This window comes from Mauremys mutica, chromosome 7, assembly GCF_020497125.1.
Source record: "Mauremys mutica isolate MM-2020 ecotype Southern chromosome 7, ASM2049712v1, whole genome shotgun sequence".
Taxonomy (NCBI): Eukaryota; Metazoa; Chordata; order Testudines; family Geoemydidae; genus Mauremys; species Mauremys mutica.
In genome coordinates this window covers 50,383,840-50,403,994 of record NC_059078.1, presented here as the reverse complement: position 1 = coordinate 50,403,994, position 20,155 = coordinate 50,383,840, and the positions used below count along the sequence as shown (strand labels likewise).

The window sequence follows — 20,155 nt, the reverse complement described above, 5'->3', positions numbered from 1 at the left end:
CCATAACGGAAGGGGAATGGGATCCCGAACGGAGAGCTCGAGCAGCAGGGTGTACCAGTGCTGCCTCGGCCAGGCCGGAGCGATGAGTATTACGTGGGCCTTGTCCCTCCGAAGCTTGAGTAGCACCCAGTGTGTGAGCGGGAACGGAGGGAAGGTGTAGAGGAGGTGATCCATCCAGGAGCAGAGGAATGCGTCCGACAGGGAGCCTGGGGAGTGACCCTGGTACGAACAAAACAGGTGGCACTTCCTGTTCTCCTTGGAGGCAAACAGGTCTATCTGGGGAAACCCCCACCTCCGGAAAATTGTGTGCACCACATCCGGACGAAGAGACCACTCGTGGGAGAGGAACGATCTGCTGAGATGGTCGGCCAGCGTGTTCTGTGCTCCTGGAAGAAAGGACGCTGAGAGGTGAATCGAGTGGGTTACACAGAAGTCCCACAGGAGCATCGCTTCCGTGCAAAGTAGGGAGGAGCGGGCTCCGCCCTGCTTGTTCACATAGAACATCGCCGTCGTGTTGTCCGTGAACACCGCCACGCAGTGGTCTTGCAGACGGGCGCGGAAGGTGTGACACGCCAAGCGGATCGCTCGCAGCTCCCGGACATTGATGTGGAGGGAGAGCTCTTGGGGCGACCAGAGACCCTGTGTGTGAAGGTCGCCCAGGTGAGCCCCCCATCCCAACGCCGAGGCATCCGTGGTCAGGGTGACGGATGGGCGAGGAGGGCGGAACGGGACTCCTGCACACACGACCTCTGAGTCCAGCCACCAGCTGAGCGAATCGAGGGTAGGCTTCGTGACCGTGACTACCATGTCTATGGGGTCGTGATGCGGGCGGTACACCGACGCCAGCCAAGATTGAAAAGGGCGAAGGCGCAGCCTGGTGTGCGTTGTCACGAATGTGCAGGACGCCATGTTGCCCAGGAGGCGTAGGCAGGACCGAACCGTCGTCGTGGGAAAGGTGTGTAGGTCCCGGATGATGGACACCATTGTCTGGTGCCGAGATCGAGGGAGGCAGGCCCTGGCTAAACTGGAGTCGAGGACCGCTCCGATGAACTCCACTCGTTGCGATGGAGTTAAAGTGGACTTCTCGGCATTGACGAGAAGGCCCAGGAACCGAAATAGGGATAGCATTTCTGTCATCTGGTCCACTACCAGCTGTTGGGATGTCCCGCGAACCAGCCAGTCGTCGAGATACGGGTAGACGTGAACACGACGACGGTGGAGGGCTGCGGCAACCACTGCCATGCACTTGGTAAAGACCCTTGGCGCTGTGGACAGGCTGAAGGGTAGCACCGCAAACTGGTAGTGCGCGCTGTTGACCACAAACCGCAGGTAGCGTCGATGGGGAGGGTAAATCGCGACATGGAAGTACGCGTCCTTCATATCGAGGGCGGCAAACCAGTCTCCCGGATCCAGGGAGGGAATGATGGTCCCCAGGGTGACCATGCGAAACTTGAGCTTGAGCAGGTACCTGTTGAGCTCTCGGAGGTCTAGTATGGGTCGGAGACCTCCTTTCGCCTTGGGGATGAGAAAATATCGGGAATAAAATCTCCTGCCCCGCATGTCTTGCGTTACCTCCTTATGGCACCCAAGCTCAACAGAGTCTCGACCTCCTGTAGGAGGAATTGCTCGTGAGAGGGGTCCCTGAAGAGGGACGGGGAAGGTGGGTGGGAGGGAGGGGGCGAAACAAACTGAAGGCGGTAACCATACTGGATAGTACGAAGGACCCAGTTGTCCGATGTTATTTGGGACCACGCCGGAAGGAAGCGGGAAAGGCGGTTGTAAAATAATGGGGTAGGATCCGGGAAGGAGATTGATGGGCCGTCCTCGGGCGTCCCATCAAAAGGCCTGTTTGGGCCCTTGAGGGGCCTTGGAAGGGGCCTGGGCCTGGTTGCGCCTGTTGCCCGATGGTCTACGGCGGTTCAAGTTAGCACGCCGACTATTATACGGCCTTGACCTGGCCTGGGTAAAGGGCCGGTAGGGCTGCTGCCGGAATGACCTCCTCTGGGTAGCCGGTGTGTGCATACCCAAGGTGCGAATGGCAATTCAACCATCTTTGAGGGTCTGAATTCTGGAGTCCGTTTTCTCCGAGAAGAGACCCTGAGTGTCGAACGGGAGGTCTTGAAGGGTGTACTGCACCTCAGGCGGCAAGGTGGAGGACTGCAGCCAGGAGATACGCCTCATGGTCACACCGGATGCCAGGGTTCTGGCTCCTGAGTCCGCCGAGTCCAGAGCAGCCTGGATGGAGGACCGGGAAGCTTTTCTGCCTTCTTCCAAGAGGGCCGAGAACTCTTGATGTGAGGCTGTTGGGATCAGCTCCGAAAATTTCGCCAGGGACACCAAGATGTCAAAGGTGTAACGAGCGAGAAGAGCCATCTGGTTGGCAATCCGGAGCTGGAGGCCAACCGCCGAATAGACCTTCGGCCCAACAGGTCCATGCGCCGTGCGTCTTTGGATTTTGGCGCCGGAGCGGGCTGCCCATGCCTCTCCCGGTCATTTATGGACTGCACCATGAGGGAGTCCGGAGTCGGGTACGTATAGAGGTACTCGTATCCGGTGGGCGGGACCGAGTACTTGCGCTCCACGCCACGCGCGGTGGGAAGGATGGACGCCGGTGACTGCCAGATGGTAGTGGCATTCCGCTGTATGGTGCGGATGAAGGGCAGGGCCTCCCGCAGGGGGGCCTCAGCTCCAATGACGTTGGTCACCGGGTCGTCATCCTCTGGGACCTCCGCCACGGGGAGGTCGATAGCCTTTGCCACCCGGCGAAGAAGGTCTTGGTGGGCCCGCAAGTCAATAGGAGGGGGGTCTGCTGTAGAAGCCCCCGCCACCGCCTCATCCGGCGAGGATGATGCGGAGAGACCTTGGACCACCGCTTCTGGAGCTGGTTCTTCCAGGTGGTGTGACGCCGCCTCGGACCCTGGATGCTGTGCGGGACCAGGTGGCGACGGAGCCTCACCCGGTGGTGATGTGGGAGGTCTGCTCACCGTGGCTTCGGGCACCCTATGTTTGGCGCCCACGTGCCTCGGGGGAAAGGGGAGTCCTTGAGGCTCGTGGTAGGCCCAGGGGACCCAAAAACCTCACTGCTGCGGTCCGTGGTCCTGGCCTTGGGGGTCGGCCCGGACATCTCTCCCGCTGCCCGCCTGAGAGGCGACTGAGGGCTGACGAGAAGGCCAAGGCGGGGCAGAGGCGCTGAAAGATTGTGCCGTGGATGCCGGCAGTAGGTCCCTGGGCGGTGCCGAGGATCGGTGCTGGTCATCGCGGTGCCGGGATGGAGAGCGGGACCAGCGACTGTTGCGGTGCCGGGAGCTCGACCGGTGCCGGGAGCTCGACCGTGACCTCGACCGACGGCGTCTGGAGCGGCTTCGGGAGTCGCGGTGCCGGGAACGGTACCGGGATCCGGACCTCCCTCGGTACTGACGGTCGGGTGACCGGGACCGGGAGCGTCTCCGGGAGTGCGACCGGTACCGCGATGTTGAGCGGTACCGGGACTGCGACCGGCGCCGAGACGGGGAGTGGTACCGCGATGGTGAACGGTGCCGAGATCTGGATCGGCGTGGCGGTGACCGCCTGCGGGACCGGGACCAACGTCTATCTCGTCCGTCAGGGGGAGGCGGCCACATCATCGCCGGCTTGCCCGCTGACTGAATGGCCCGCGCCGGCGGTGCCAGGGGCCGGAGGCTCAGTGCCTCTGTGAGCTCGATGAGCTCTCTCGCCGTCGAGAATGTCTCGGGCATGGACGGGAGCTGCAGCTCAACCGCGGTTGGCACCGGGGAGCAGGGTGGTACCGGACTCAACGGCTCTTGCGGTGCCGGAGTCGACGGTACCGTGCACAGTTTGTGCACCGCCACAGCCGGTACCGGAGGTGCCGGTGATGGCTGGGCAAGCGGTCCCGTAGCATGCGGCTTAGAGGCCGTCTGCGCCGTCTTCCGTTTCCTCACTGGAGAGAGGGAACGGTGCCGGGCCGCCGGTGCCGGCTGCGGAGCTCGAGCAGTCTCGGTACCGGAGCGGCTCGGGGCCGCCGGTGCGCTGCGCGCCGATGACGATTTCGGTGCCGCTGGGGTTGGCGCGGGAGGTTGAAGTGTCGCCTCCATAAGGAGCTGCTTTAGGCGAGTGTCCCGCTCCTTTCTAGTTCTCGGCTTAAACGCCGTGCAGATGGGACACTTATCTGGACGATGGGTCTCTCCGAGGCAGCGCAGGCAGGAGTCGTGCGGGTCCCCGACAGGCATGTGCCGCTGGCAAGCCGCACAGGGCTTAAACCCCGGTGCCTTGGGCATGAGCCCGCACCGGTTGTGGAAGAAGAGGGGCTAAACCCCCCTAATTCCCTTACTATACTATATCTAACTAAACTTATTCAACTAATCTAACAACTAAACTAACTTAACCAACTATGTATACGTAGGAAATAGAGAAACGCTAGGGCTGTGGAGGTAAAGGAGCACTCCACTGTTCCAACTGGCTGTCACGGGCGGTAAGAAGGAACTGAGGAGCGGACGGGCCGGCTGGGGTATATATTCAGCGCCATGGCGGCGCCACTCCAGGGGGCACCCAGCCGGCCCGCCGGAGTTGCTAGGGTAAAAATGTTCCGAAGAGCCGTGCACGCACGGCACGCACACCTAACTGGAATGCATAGGAGCAATCACTCGAAGAAGAACAACAGTTACAACGGTGAGTAACCGTCTTTTCTTCTTCGAGTGATTGCTCCTATGCATTCCAGTTAGGTGATTCCCAAGCCTTACCTAGGCGGTGGGGTCGGAGTGAGACGTGGCAGAGTGTAAGACTGCTGAGCCGAAGGCTGCATCGTCTCTAGATTGTTGCACCAACGCGTAGTGGGAAGCGAAGGTGTGGACAGAAGACCAAGTGGCCGCTCTACAGATGTCCTGGATGGGGACATGGGCCAGCAAGGCGGCAGACGAGGCTTGCGCTCTCGTAGAGTGAGCGGTGAGGCGGCGTGCTGGCACGCGAGCAAGCTCGTAGCATGTCCGGATACATGCAGTCACCCAGGAGGAAATCCTTTGGGAGGAGACCGGCTCGCCCTTCATGTGATCAGCAACCGATACAAACAGCTGGGGCGAACGCCGGAAGGGCTTCGTCCGCTCTATATAAAAAGCGAGGGCCCTGCGGATGTCCAGGGTGTGAAGCTGTTGCTCACGAGGCGAGGCGTGTGGCTTCGGGAAGAAGACCGGAAGGAAAATGTCCTGGTTGAGGTGGAAGGCCGACACCACCTTAGGTAGGAAGGCCGGGTGTGGGCGAAGCTGCACCTTGTCTCCGTGGAAGACGGTATACGGTGGACCAACCGTTAGGGCACGGAGCTCGGAAACTCGTCTTGCTGACGTTATAGCGACGAGAAAGGCCGTTTTCCACGAGAGATAGAGCAGGGAGCACGTGGCCAGGGGCTCGAAGGGTGCTCCCATAAGCTTGGCCAGAACTAGGTTCAAATCCCAGGATGGGGTAGGACGTCGTATCGGCGGGTACAAGCGGTCCAGGCTCTTAAGGAAGCGGGAAACCATCTGGCTGGAAAAGATGGACCGACCTCCTATGGATGGACGAAAGGCGGACACGGCTGCCAGGTGTACCTTCAAGGAGGAGACCGCGAGTTCTTGTTCCTTAAGGGCCTAGAGGTAGTTCAGGATCGTAGGAATAGGGACCAGGAAGGGATTAAGGCCTCTGTGATCGCACCAGAGCGCGAAACGCTTCCATTTCGCGAGGTAGGTTGAGCGAGTGGAAGGCTTCCTGCTTTCCATCAGGACTTGCTGCACCGCTGCCGAACAGTCCCGCTCCGCGTGGGTCAACCACGCAGGTACCAAGCTGTAAGATGGAGGGACTGTAGGTCCGGGTGGCGGAGTCTGCCGAAGTCCTGCGTGATGAGATCCGGCCATAACGGAAGGGGAATGGGATCCCGAACGGAGAGTTCGAGCAGCAGAGTGTACCAGTGCTGCCGTGGCCAGGCCGGAGCGACGAGAATGAGGCGGGCCCTGTCCCTCCGAAGCTTGAGTAGCACCCGGTGTATGAGTGGGAACGGAGGGAAGGCGTAGAGGAGGTGATCCGTCCAGGAGCAGAGGAATGCGTCTGACAGGGAGCCTTGAGAGCGACCCTGGTACGAACAAAACCGGTGGCACTTCCTGTTCTCCTTGGAGGCAAACAGGTCTATCTGGGGAGACCCCCACCTTTGGAAAACTGTGAGCACCACATCCGGACGAAGGGACCACTCGTGGGAGATGAATGACCTGCCGAGATGGTCGGCCAGCGTGTTCTGTGCTCCTGGAAGAAAGGACGCTGAGAGGTGAATCGAGTGGATTACACAGAAGTCCCACAGGAGCATCGCTTCCGTGCAAAGTAGGGAGGAGCGGGCTCCGCCCTGCTTGTTCACATAGAACATCGCCGTCGTGTTGTCCGTGAACACCGCCACACAGCGCCCTTGCAGATGTGCGCGGAAGGTGTGACACGCCAAGCGGATCGCTCGCAGCTCCCTGACGTTGATGTGCAGGGAGCGCTCTCGGGGCGACCAGAGACCCTGGGTGTGCAGGTCGCCAAGGTGAGCCCCCCATCCTAGCGCCGAGGCATCCGTGGTCAAGGTGACAGACGGGCGAGGAGGGCGGAACGGGACTCCTGCACACACGACTTCTGGGTCCAGCCACCAGCTGAGCGAACCGAGGACTGGCTTCGTGACCGTGACTACCATGTCCAGAGGGTCGCGGTGCGGACGGTACACCGACGCAAGCCAGGTTTGAAATGGGCGAAGGCGCAGCCTCGCGTACGTAGTCACGAATGTGCAGGACGCCATGTGGCCCAGGAGGCGTAGGCAGGACCGAACCGTTGTCGTGGGAAAAGCGTGCAGGTCCCGGATGATGGAGACCGTAGTCTGGTGCCGAGGTCGAGGTCGGCAGGCCCTGGCCAAACTGGAGTCCAGGACCGCTCCGATGAACTCCACCCTCTGCGATGGAGTTAAAGTGGACTTTTCTGCGTTTATGAGGAGGCCCAGGTACCAAAACAGGACTAGGATCTCGCCCATTTGATCTGCTACCAGCTCTCGGGATGGCCCGCGAACCAGCCAGTCGTCAAGATACGGGTAGACGTGTGTGCGACGACGGCGGAGTGCTGCAGCAATCACTGCCATGCACTTTGTGAAGACCCTCGGCACGGTGGAAAGGCCGAAGGGAAGTACCGCAAACTGGTAGTGCGCGTTGTTGACCACGAAGCGCAGGTAGCGTCGATGGGGAGGGTAGATCGCGATATGGAAGTAAGCGTCCTTCATATCGAGGGCGGCAAACCAGTCTCCCGGATCCAGGGAGGGAATGATGGTCCCCAGAGTTACCATGCGAAACCTGAGCTTGAGCAGGTACCCGCTGAGCTCCCGGAGGTCTAGTATCGGTCGGAGACCTCCTTTCGCCTTGGGGATGAGAAAATATCGGGAATAGAATCCCCTGCCCCGCATGTCGTGCGGCACCTCCTCTATAGCACCCAAACTCAACAGAGTCTCGACCTCTTGTAAGAGGAATTGCTCATGAGAGGGGTCCCTGAAGAGGGACGGGGAAGGTGGGTGGGAGGGAGGGGGCGAAACAAACTGAAGGCGGTAACCATACTGGACCGTACGAAGTACCCAGTTGTCCGTTGTTATTTGGGACCACGCCGGGAGGAAGTGGGAAAGGCGGTTGCAAAATAACGGGGAAGGATCCGGTAATGAGTCTGATGGGCCGTCCTCGGGCGTCCCATCAAAATGTCTGCTTAGGCCCTTGAGGGGCCTTAGCAGGCGCCTGGGCCTGATTACGCCTGTTGCCCGACGGTCTATGGCGGTTTAGGCTGCCTCTGCGGCTGTTATAAGGCCGTGACCGGGCCTGGGTAAATGGTCGGTATGGCTGCTGCCAGAACGACCTCCGCTGGGTAGCCGGTGTGTGCATACCAAGGGTACGAATGGCGATTCGACCATCTTTGAGGGTCTGAATCCTTGAGTCTGTTTTCTCAGAAAAGAGCCCCTGAGTGCCAAAGGGCAGGTCCTGCAGGGTGTACTGCACCTCGGGCGGCAAGGTGGAGGACTGCAGCCAAGAGATGCGCCGCATGGTCACTCCCGAGGCCAGAGTTCTGGCACCTGAGTCCGCCGAGTCCAGAGCGGCCTGGATGGAGGACCGGGAGGCTTTCCTGCCCTCCTCAAGGAGGGCCGAGAACTCCTGTCAGGAGGCTGCTGGGATTAGCTCAGAGAACTTGGACAGGGACACCAGAACGTCATAGGTGTAGCCAGCGAGGAGAGCCATCTGGTTGGCAATCCGGAGCTGGAGACCACCCGCCGAATAGACTTTCCGGCCCAGCAGATCCATGCGCCGTGCTTCTTTAGATTTTGGCGCCGGCGCTGGTTGCCCATGCCTCTCCCGGTCATTGACGGACTGCACCACGAGGGAGTCCGGAGTTGGGTGCGTGTATAGGTACTCGTACCCGCTGGGAGGAACCGAGTACTTGCGTTCGACTCCGCGAGTGGTGGGAGGGACGGACGCCGGTGACTGCCAGATGGTAGTGGCGTTCTTTTGAATGGTGCGGATAAAGGGGAGGGCCACCCGCAGCGAGGCCTCAGCTCCGAGCATCCTGGTCCCCGGGTCGTCATCCTCAGCGACCTCCGCCACGGGAAGGTCAATAGCCTTCGCCACCCTGCGAAGAAGGTCCTGGTGTGCCCGCAAGTCAATTGGAGGGGGATCCGCCGTAGAAGCCCCCGCCACCCCCTCGTCCGGCGACGAAGACGAGGACAGACCCTGGACCACAGCTTCTGGAGGTGGGTCTTCCAGGGGGTGGGAAGCCGCCTCGGCTACAGCCTGCTCCGCCGTAACAGGTGGCGGTGGGGCCTCACCCGGTGGTGATGGGGGAGGCCTGCTAACCGTGGCTTCCGGCATCCTGCGTTCGGAGCCCGCGGGGAAGGGGAGCCCTTGAGCCTGGTGGTAGGCCCAGGGGGCCCAAAAGCCCCACTGCTGCGGTCCGTGGTTCTGGCCTTGGGGGTCGGCCCGGAGATCTCCACCGCTGCCCACCTGAGAGGCGACCGAGGGCTGGCGAGAGGGCCATGGGGGGACAGAGGCGCTCAGAGATTGCACCGTCGATGCCGTCAGTCTGTCCCTGGACGGTGCTGGGGATCGGTGCCGGTTGTCGCGGTGCTGGGAGCGAGAGCGGGACCATCGACTGTGTCAGTGCCGGGAGCTTGACCGCGATCTCGACCGACGGCGGCGGGAGCGGCTTCGGGAGTCACGGTGCCGAGAACGGTACCGGGAGCCGGACCTCCTGCGGTATCGGCGGTCAGGCGACCGGGACCGGGAGCGTCTCCGGGAGTGCGACCGGTACCGCGATGCTGAGCGGTACCGGGACTGCGACCGGCGCCGAGACGGGGAGCGGTACCGCAATGGTGATCGGTGCCGGTACCGGGATCGGCGTGACGGCGACCGTCTCCGGGATCGGGATCGGGACCGAGACCTGGAGTGCCGTCTATCCCGTCTGTCAGGGGACGGGGGCCGCATCATAGCCGGCTTGCCCGCTGACTGAACAGCCCGCACCGGCGGTGCCGGGGGCCGGAGGCTCGGTGCCTCTGTGAGCTCGATGAGCGCTCTCACCGTCGAGAAGGTCTCGGGCGTTGACGGGAGAGGTAGCTCGACCGCGGTTGGCACCGGGGAGCAGGGAGGTACCGGACTCAACGGCTCTTGGGGTGCCGGAGTCGACGGAACCGTGCACGACTTGTGCACCACCACAGTCGGTGCCGGAGGTGGCTGGGTGAGCGGTCCCGGTGCAGGAGGCTTAGAGGCCATCTGCGCCGCCTTCCGTTTCCGTGCCGGAGAGAGGAAACGGTGCTTGGACACCGGTGCCGGTTGCAGAGGTCGTACAGTCTCGGTACCGGACCGGCTCGGGACCGCTGGTGCACTGCGCGCCGAGGAAGGCTTCGGCGCCGCTGGGGTCAGCGCGGCAGGGCTAAGTGCCGACTCCGTAAGGAGCTGCTTTAATCGAGAGTCCCGCTCCTTTCTCGTCCGTGGCTTAAACGCCGTACAAATCAGGCACTTGTCTGGCCGATGTGACTCCCCAAGGCAGCGCAGGCAGGAGTCGTGCGGATCCCCAATCGGCATGTGCCGCTGGCAAGCCGAACAGGGCTTAAACCCCGGTGCCTTGGGCATGAGCCCGCACCGGTTGTGGAAAAAGAGGGGCGAACCCCCCTAATTCCCCTTACTACACTAACTATACTAAACTATTTAACTAACTTAACTAACTTAACCAACTATATATACTTATCAAACGGAGTTGCTAGGGTAAAAATGTTCCGAAGAGCCGTGCACGCGCGGTGCGCACACCTAACCGGAATGCATAGGAGCAATCACTCGAAGAAGAACAGCTGTGCTGCAAAAGAGACAGTAACATGCACATGGTGTTAAAAATCCAACATATTTTCCCCTCGATCACATGATTTCCCTTCCCCCATGTACCCATTTTTCAGAAAGCCCCAGAGCTTGACATTTACGGCTATTATCCTTCGGAATGTCACTTCTCTGTCAGATTGACGCATTGCTGGGCTGTTCCAGGTGGGATGGGGTACCAGGCCCTATGCCCTGATTGTTCACACAGCATCACTTGAAGGAGTAGGTTCCCCAGGCCCCCGTTTGTTAGTGTACGGTTGCTACAGCCCAGCAGGCTGCTTCCACCCTGGCTGCAGGGCATGCCCATGCTGGCTTGCTATGGCAGGATTGCTGCTGGGTTTGAGAGGAGCTGCATGGCAGTGGTTTGTTATGGTGGCATGGGGCACAGGAAGGGGTTGTTGTAGGGTTGCCAGGGACAGCTTCAGTTAGTTTGGGTTTTTTTCAAGAAAAGGCCGGTGGAATTTTAGGCCTGCCCAGCTCACAAGCGGAGAGAGGGGAGGCTGAGCCAGAGCTTAGAGCACCAGCCTAGAACAGGGAGACCTGGTTCAATCCCCTCCTCTCCCACAGACTCAGGGTGCGACCGTGATCCTGCCACTCACCACACAGGCCCTCGCCTGTACAACGGGGTGACAGCCCTGTCCTGCCACTTGGGGCATGTGAGGATCACAGTGAAGATGGTGAGGTGCCCAGATACTACAGACAGGTAAGTGCCTATGGAAAAGTCAACACTGCGAAAAAAAAATGGGTTCTTAACTTGAGTTAGGTCACTCGGGTCAGGGTCCATCCACTCTGCAGCGGGGAGAGAGCCTCTGATCCCTGGGAGACAGACTCACACTAACAGGGCATGAGCCTGTCTCCCCAGGCTGGGAGGCACACTCACAGCTGCAGTGTAGACAGACCCCTAGGACAGGCAGACAGCATCCCTTCTAGGTTAAAGCTGCTTACCCCTCGCCAGACCTGGGCACCTGGCAGGTGGGGTGGAGACCCAGACTGCCCATACGGAGCCTGAACACTGCGTTCTCCCCACAGCCAGAGCAGCTCCGAAGGCTGGAACTGGCCAGTCACAGGTATTTCACCCCCTAACCCAGAAGGAAGCAGATTTGTCCACCGGTTCCCTTCTGTATAGAGGGCAGTCACAATGCAAACAGCTGCCAGTAACCCCAGGAGAGAGCAGCTCAGCCGCCATGCCAACGTGCCGCTGCCCTATACAGACCCTCCCCTGCTGGAGACTCCACTGAGCCCAGCACGGGAGCCTCACTAGAAGGAGCCAGACACAAGCTTACTGGCCTGGTAGCTTATCAGCAGGGACTGAGCAAGTCTGTAGCTCGCTGTTTCCTGTCCTCCTGACCTAGCGTGCCTCTGGCACTTCCTCTGTACAGAACAAGCGTCACGGGGAGACACTCTCAGGTTTTCAGTCGCACAGTGAGGGCCCGATGAGGATTTGCCACTGCTGCCAGGAGGTGCTGATAAAACAACACAGACTAAATGGAGCCTGCATGCTGCTGTGCTCACCTTCTCTTCCCTGCCTCTCTGGGGCCCTGGCTGCCCTGGAATCAAACCCCGTTTCACGGGCTCGCAGGGATTAGTGACCAGGGAGAACAGGAGTACTTGTGGTAGCTTAGAGACTACCACATTTATCTGAGCATAAGCTTTCGTGGGCTACAGCCCACTTCATCGGCACAGAACAGGGCAGCTCCAGCATCCCCTCTGACAATGGGGTTTGCCTTGAAGTTTGCAGTGGCTTCATCTTGCCCCTGAACCGAATCCTCCCTGAGCCGCAGGTGTCGTGACCGCCTGGGCTGTGATGCAGGAGGAGCTGTGCTAACAGCTGGCCTGGCTGGAAGCAGCTCACGGGGCCATTCCAGGGTACCTGGAGGAAGCAAGAGCTGAGCGGAGATCTCTCCAGCACCTCAGGCCTGCTCTAGCACACAGCTCCATGATCAGATAAGCCCTCAGCATCTTGTGCATGGAACCCGCGTCGCTCCTGCTGGTGCTAAGCTCCCAGACGGCAGCAGCCAACTCCAGGGCCTGACTCAACTCAGCTGAGTCAAGGAGATGCTACTTCCTGCCATGTACAACCACAGGGTCTGGATGGGCTTTATACCCACAGCTAAACACAGCAGACAGCCACCCTAACGCAGGTAAGACCCCCCACTCCAGTCAACATCTCAACAGAACTGCCCTCTCTTACATCCCTTCTCACATCAGCAGAGATCGGGGCAGCAGGGGCAGTGACAGAGCTGGATTTTCCCACTGTCTGTCCCATTCACAGGGATCTGCCTCCCAGAGGCAACCCCACCATCAGTCACAGGCCTTTCCTGGTCTAGCTGCGGCTGCACAGACCTTTGGGTTCAGTTCCTTTGGCACTGCCAGGAGCCTCTCAGCTCTTCAGATCCTTGTGTATCTTGCATGAGACTTTCTGCATCTGATCTACTAGCTGAGCCTTTATACCACGCTCATTTCTGTACCATCCGCATGCTCATTTCATGCATTCCTAAACCCGATGCCTCTCGTGAGGTCTGCAGTGGCACCCCAATCGCTCCTGACGACACAGGACCTCCCATTTGTAGTCACCTCCTCCCAGCCACAACCTGTACTAACAGGCAGGGATGTCAGCCCAACAGGCCTAGTAAGAGCTGTGTATAAACAAGAAAATCCAACCCTTGGCGTTTTCATTTCTACCTCCTGCCCGTGGCCTGCAAGTGCAGCCTAAAATACCAGGGTGTGGCCAACGATCTTGAAATGCAGAAGGTCTGGGATGGAAATTCTTAGAGCTACAAGTTTATCCTCCACCCAGAGCAGGTGCAGAGCTACAGACCACATCCCGGAGCCATGCCGAAGTGGCTGATATGCTGCCCGCTGGGAGCCAGGATGGGTTTCACCCTGGCGAGAAGCAGCACATTACCTGTGTACTCAGGGAAGCAGATGGTCAGGGGGCTGTGTATGATCTTCTCCTCAAAGAGGTCCTTCTTATTCAGGAAGAGGATGATGGACGTGTCTGTGAACCACTTGTTGTTACAGATGCTGTCAAACAGCTTCATGCTCTCGTGCATCCGGTTCTGGCAAGACAACCAACCATAGGCACTCAGTGAGCCAGACGGGACCCGGACAGAGCAAGAACTGGGTTAGGAGCCACGGAAATGGCAGGGGAAAGGGTTTCCTAATGGTTAGGGCATGAGACTGGAATTCACAAGACCCAGATTCAATTCCCTTGTCCCCCAAAACTCCCTGTGTGACTTTGTGCAAGTCACTTTGACCCAGATCCTCAGAGATGTTTAGGGGTCTCACTGCCACTGGAATCAAATTCCTTTATGCCATAGCTAAGTTCAGTTGAAATCAATGGAAGTTTGGTGCCTAAATACCTTTGAGCATTGGGCCTCAGTTTCCGATCTGTACAATGGGAATAAAACTATTCCCTTGCTCATGGGTGAGTGATGGGGCCATACAAGGACATCAGACAAACTGGCATGAGTTGGGGAAGGTCTCAGGATCCAGCACAGCCAGAACCTCTGCCTTTTACACAGAGGAGATCACAGGATTTTGGGGTACCGTGTCTCAACTCTGGAGAAATTTGGGCACCAACAGCCTCATGCATTTCCGCTGTGTCCTGGATGGAACTGACTCCAACCATTCCCACTGGAGTCTAGCTAGAGCAGGGTACTCATGTCTCCTATGTTTAGGGGCCTAGGCATCCAGGTTAACTCAGTTCTAAGAGAATTCTGAGAAGCTTTAAATGTTTTTAAGCCATAAATCTTATTGCAGAGCAGTTTTCAGAGTAGAAAGCATGTGGAGATGGTTACGGTCAGCTGGAATTCCTAGAAGCCACATGAAAGCATCAGAGGGCTAGTTTATGATATGTGCACACAGGTTTAATCATCAACATCATGTGGAGACCCAGAAAGAGGAAGAAAGGAAAGAGATAAGTGTGCTGGGGCATTGCAACGAAAAGGGAGGACAATTTGGCTGTTAAGCTATTGTCATATCCCAGCCTAGCACAGCAACACTGCACTGCTGGTGTCAAATTGCCAACCTTACAGAGCATTGAGATGACACCTTTCCCAAAATGCCAGCCTTGTCCCTGTGGAGTACCGGAATTTGGGGAGAGAGAGAGATGATGTTAACCAAGTTACGCTCAACACGCCCACAGGACCCATGAGCTGCCCAATGCATCGCTGCGATCACTAAAGAGCTTGTGGAATTGCGGAATAAACCATGGCTAGAAGGCAGAATTGTTTAGCAGTGAGTAATGAGCCACTGGAGCAGTTTACCAGGGGCCGTGGTGGATTCTCCATCTCTGGAATTTGTCAGTTAAAACTGGCTGCTCTTGGGATTGTTTGGGGGCAGGTCTTTGGCCTGATTATCCAGCTCAGACTAGACATACCCAATGGTCCCTTCTGGTTTTGGCAGGATCAGGTGGCTGGGAGGCAAACCCACAGCTTTCTACTGCCCCAGACGAGGGCTAATGAGTCTGCTGAGATGCCCAGTTCCTGCACCCATTCCTCGTGTCTGTCCCCCGCATAAGAGAGCTGGTGCAATGGTAGCCAGTAAGGGTGGGGGCAGGTGGAGAGAGGATGCCAGAGAGGAATAGAAGGCACCTGGCAGGAGGAAGGAGATTGGAGTGCTGGGGGGAGGGAAGCGGGGGTGCGGGGGAAAGGCCTGAAGCCTCCTGCAGCAAACCCCCTCCCTGGTGAACATGCACAGATCGGGGGGATTGAGCTGGAGACACTCAGCCCATGGTCCCTCATGCTCGTGCATTTCAGACTAGCTCCAAGCAACGCAGGGCCAGATTAGCCCCTCTCCCATCCTTACCATCTCCTCGTCCTCAGCCAGAACCAGGTCGTAGGCGCTGAGAGCCACGCAGAAGATAATGGCCGTCACGCCCTCAAAGCAATGGATCCACTTCTTCCTCTCTGACCTCTGGCCGCCCACGTCAAACATCCTGCAAGCAAACAGCCAGCGTCACGGCAGCAGGGGAGCTCCCGTGCTGCCCCCACTGCTAAGCCTCAGCCTGATCAACAACCCCCCAGTCCAGAGAGGGAGAGCCGGCTAGGGCTGAGACTGGGAGCCACTCAGCCCTGCTAACGACTGGCTGGGACACCCTGGCAGGTCTCGTCACCTCCACGGGCCTCAGTTTCCCCAGCTGTAAGACCAACCTCCCAGAGCTGAGAGGCTCAATTAGTTAATTAGGCCCAGATTTTCAAAGGATGCTCAGCAGCTGTGATAAATGAAGGGGGAGGAGCTCCCTTTTATGGACACCCAGCCAGCCAGTTAGCTATAAAATCCCTCTTGGTAGCTGTTCTCTAATTGCTTTACCTGTAAAGGGTTAAAAAGTCTGACTGCATGCATAGGTAAAAGGACGTGAGAGCACACCTGGCCAAAAGAGCCAATGGGAAGGCTAGAACTTTTAAAAATTGAAACAAGACTCCCCTTCTGTCTGTCTGTGGTTGTTCTTCCAGAAAGGGGACACAGAGCAGCAATGCTGTAAGAAGTTTAAGCCTGGTATCAAATCATACCTAGAAACTACTCATTTGAAACTCCAGATATGTAAGTAGATCAGGAAATGTCTAGGAAGACGCGATTAGGTTTATTTCTTTATGGCTTGTAAACTCCTCTGTGCTAACCCCAAGTGCTTTTGTTTTGTTGTAACCTTTAAGCTGGACCTCAAGGAAGTTATTTTGATGCTTAATTATTATAAGTGGTTCTTTTTAAAATCTAGCAATAGTCTAAGTTTTTAGATGTATTTTCTTTCTTTTGTTTTTAATAAAATTTACCTTTTTTAAGAACGAGACTGGATTTTTATGTCCTAAGAGGTTTGTGCACATTGTTTAATTAGCTGGTACCAACAACTGATTTTCTTTCTTTTCTTTCTCAGCTCTTCCCCGGAGGAGGGGTGAAGGGACTTGAGGGTACCCCACAGGAAGGCATTCCCAAGTGTGCCTTCCTGAGTTCTCAAAGGGTTATTTTTTTGCACTTGGGTGGTGGCATCATCTATCCATCCAAGGTCAGAGAAAAGCTGTAACCTTGGGAGTTTAATACCAGCCTGGAGTGGCCAGTATTAATTTTTAGACTCCTTGCAGGGCCCCACCTTCTGCACTCAAAGTGCCAGAGTGGAGAATCAGCCTTGACAGCAGTTAAACACCTCTGAGGACCTGAGCCTAGGAGTCTGCAGGCTGCCTGGGGATGCTCAGGAGGACAGAGTAACTTTCTTGTTGAGAATCATTTGCTCATGTTACTTAGAAACCCCTTTGCCATCTCGGAAGAATTAAGTGGTGCTGGCAGATGATTAGCTGCTGTTCGCTTGGCCAGGCCAATGTGCCGCTCCCTCTGCTAACTCAGCAAACTCCTGCCTCGGCTCCCGGGCACAGCAGCGTCACAGCAGCAAGTTGGACATGAGAATTTTAGCTGCATTTGGGCCCTTACCACACTACAATGTCTAACCAAGTCTGAGCCCAGCTGGTGATCTGAATGGCTCTAAAGTTGGGGTTTGAGTCCTGTGCCCTCCCAGAATTCCCCCGCAAAGGACAGACAAGTTCTCCCACAATTGACACAACTGACTGGGGGGAAAATCCCAGAGCATCTCAGCACAAAGAATCATGGGATGTGCCCTCAGCACACATGGGTGAGTGCAGAGACAGTGAGGATGCTAACACGGATAGGGCTCTGCAGTGGGGATGCTCACACTCAGGCTAGGCTAACCCGGGTGCTCACACCCAGGTGCCAATCACCCAGGCTGGCTGTGCTGTGCAGACATAGGATTCTAACACTGGATAGTTAACTTGGAGATAAAAATGCACCTCCACTAGGAAAAAAAAGTGTGTTCTTAACACGAGTTAGCAAACTTGTTAAAATCCCAGTGAAGACAAGTTAGCAGGTCTACTTGGCTAAATCCTAGGCTGCTCCAGTCTTTATCTCGACCTGCTAATTCATGTGAAAATGACCAACTGCCTTGCCTTCACTGCAGCTTTACCTCATGTCAGCTAACCTGAGTTAAGAACAAACCCTTTTTTCCCTGGAGAAGACAAGGCCTCAAACAGACAAGCCATCTAAACAGCCTCCTCCCTTCCTGGGAAGTGTAAACTTCCCTTTTCCCTTCCAGCCTCCATGCCTCATGGGAGGTATTACTGCAGCTTGCAGGCGAGCGGGGAATGTGCTGTGGCAAGCAAGGATGGATCTCTGGGAGGACGCTGTCGACAAGCACTGGGAAGCAGAGGCTGAGGCCTTGCACACATTCAGACAGCTATCCTAGCAGTGCAAAGGAAATGCAAGGCTCAGGAGCGGATTACACTGGTCACATGTAGCGCTGCTGAGCTAAACAGGATAAGAACGCTATGTTACAGCACAACGTGCGAGGACCGATGGGGTTAGCACCTTGCTGGTTTAGAGTGAGTGCTCTGAACGTTAACTTGCCAGGCATATGCAGAGGCACCACTTCCCCTGGGTGTCAGTGGAGACTGGGCAGGAGATCAGGAGCTGGGAGCTCTGGAGTTTTATTCCAAGCTCTGCTGCTGAGATGCTGGGTGGCACTGGGGTAGTCACTTCGGCTTCCCCATGTGTGAAATGGGGATGATCAGACTCACTCACATGACTGGAGTGTGGGATGGCTTCCGTAGTTAAGGTGCAGAAAGCATTAAGACTGCCAACCGTTGCATGTTGTCAGATAACAACAGTACTGCTTCCTGTGCATGCAGCAGGCACCTGCTCACATTACACTCAGGAACTCTGGGGATGTTAGGCCTGGACAACACACCGAGTAACTAATGGTGTGATCTGAAACCAAATCAGTTTCAGTTTGTAATTGACTCAGGCTGTGTCTACACTTAAACTGCAAGAGTGGTGTAGCTGAAGCGCTTCCAGTAGCCACTCACTGCGGTGACGTGAGGGGCTCTACCACCACCGGAGTTAACCACTTCCCTCAGAGGCCACGGCTAGGGAGATGGACGAATTCTTCCTAGTGCTGTTACACTGAGGGGTAGGTCAGCTTAACTACATCTCACAGGAGTGTGGATTTTTCCCATCCCTGAACAAAGTGTAGACCTGGCCTTAAACTTAACCAATTTAAGAGTGTCCACACTACCGGGGTTGCACAGATTTTGCTAAAGTGCACAGGCTGTGTGTAGAAAAGGATTAAATCATGCCACATTGGGATTAGATCAGTGCCCTGGATTCAGCTGCACTGGTCCAAGCCCCTAATGGACACAGATCAGTTTGGTTATAACACTGCATCCTTCGGAGACAGATCAGCCATGCATCTACCTGCTCTCTAATCACCTGCTGAGCCTCCTCAAAACAGAAAACAGGCTAGAGAAGACCTGTATTTCTGAGGTAGGAAACAAGCAAAAACACTTATTAAAAACCCTTTCAGGCCTTTTTCATACATCATTAAAGCACACTCTGTGACGAAGTTGGGGATCTTTGTAGTCTTTTACATGCATAGTGTGTGCGCTCCTCAGTTTCCCTGTGTGCTGCATGTTTAACAAGGTGGTGGGAGAGAGTTTGTTGTTGCAGAGAACGAGGTGTGACCTCACCTAGCAGCCGGGACCTCCAGACAACGGCCTGGAGATGGGGAACCCTAACAAGTGGTGACCTGGTGCCTAAGAGACCCACCCCAGCTTGGCAGTCAGCTGGTTCTGGCCAGTGGGAGGACAAAGGGCTGAGGAGTGAGGACCCTGGTGACCTGACCAACAAGTTCCAGCCAGAGGGTAACAAAGGACGGAAGAGAGAGGGCCCCAGTGACCTGTCTACCTGGGACAGAAGACAAAGATCTCGCGGGGAGGGGGGAGAGAGAGAGCAGGCAGAGCCCACCTGGATGCAGGGGAGCCCTAGATGTACTGTGCTGAGGGAGGCCAGGACTGAGGGCCCTGAGAGTTTCCCATGCTGTGTTCAGACGCTCAATAAACACTCCTGTTTTACTCTGAGGGTATGTCTTCACTACCTGCCGTATCGGCGGGTAGCAATCGATTTCTCGGGGATTGATATATCACGTCTCATCTAGACGCGATATATCGATCCCCGAACGCGCTCCTGTCGACTCCGGAACTCCACCAACCCGAGCGGCGGTAGCGGAGTCAACATGGGGAGCCGCAGACATCGATCCCGCGCTGTGAGGACGGTAGGTAATTCGATATAAGATACTTCGACTTCAGCTACGTTATTCACATAGCTGAAGTTGCGTATCTTAGATCGATTTTCCCCCATAGTGTAGACCAGCCCTGACTGAGAGTCGCTCTGGTCTAGAGAACAGGATTGCATTATTCCCTCTGGGAGTAGAGGCTCTGGGGGTCCAGAGTGAGTGGACTCCCTGAGAGGGCCAACGGCAAGACAGAGGCGTGCTAAGGCTCAGAGAGGTGCAGTTCCAGGAGGCAGAGGGGCTTAACCCCCGAGAGAGTGGACCCCGAGAAGAGCTGTCACATTGAAGGACCTCCCAGGGACCATCCGGGGCCAAGAGTGGACACAACCTGTGAGTCCGTAACGCACTCACAAAAGTTCAATTTATCCCCTAAGCAAAATGTCTTTCACTTTCAATGGACGATGATGTGTTTTGGAAACCCAGCCTTTATCTGAAGATCTCTCTCTCTTTCTCTCCAGGATAACGCAATGATTGCCAAGGAGAGGCATCTTCGCTATGGAAGAGATGCAAGGAGAAGTAAAATCTATCTAGGTTATTATATCTAAATAGCTTAGCTTCTCCCATGTTTCTAAGCTCCTCCCACAGTTGAAAAAAGAGACACCAGTCATCTGATGGTGATGGCAGTACCACACTGTAGCTGCAGCAGCTGCAATCCTGAGTG

General features: G+C 56.6%; 1 protein-coding gene across 1 annotated transcript in view; it reads right to left on the bottom strand.

Annotated features, from left to right (window-relative positions):
• The window catches only part of GNAI2 (G protein subunit alpha i2), a 231,268-nt gene that overhangs the window by 11,616 nt on the left and 199,497 nt on the right, over nucleotides 1–20,155 (bottom strand). Inside the window, exons 6-7 of the mRNA XM_045023380.1 lie at nucleotides 15,177–15,306; nucleotides 13,273–13,426 (exon numbers count right to left, since the gene is read on the bottom strand). Coding sequence (XP_044879315.1) covers nucleotides 13,273–13,426; nucleotides 15,177–15,306 — 284 coding nt within the window. The remainder of the gene's footprint in view (nucleotides 1–13,272; nucleotides 13,427–15,176; nucleotides 15,307–20,155) is intronic.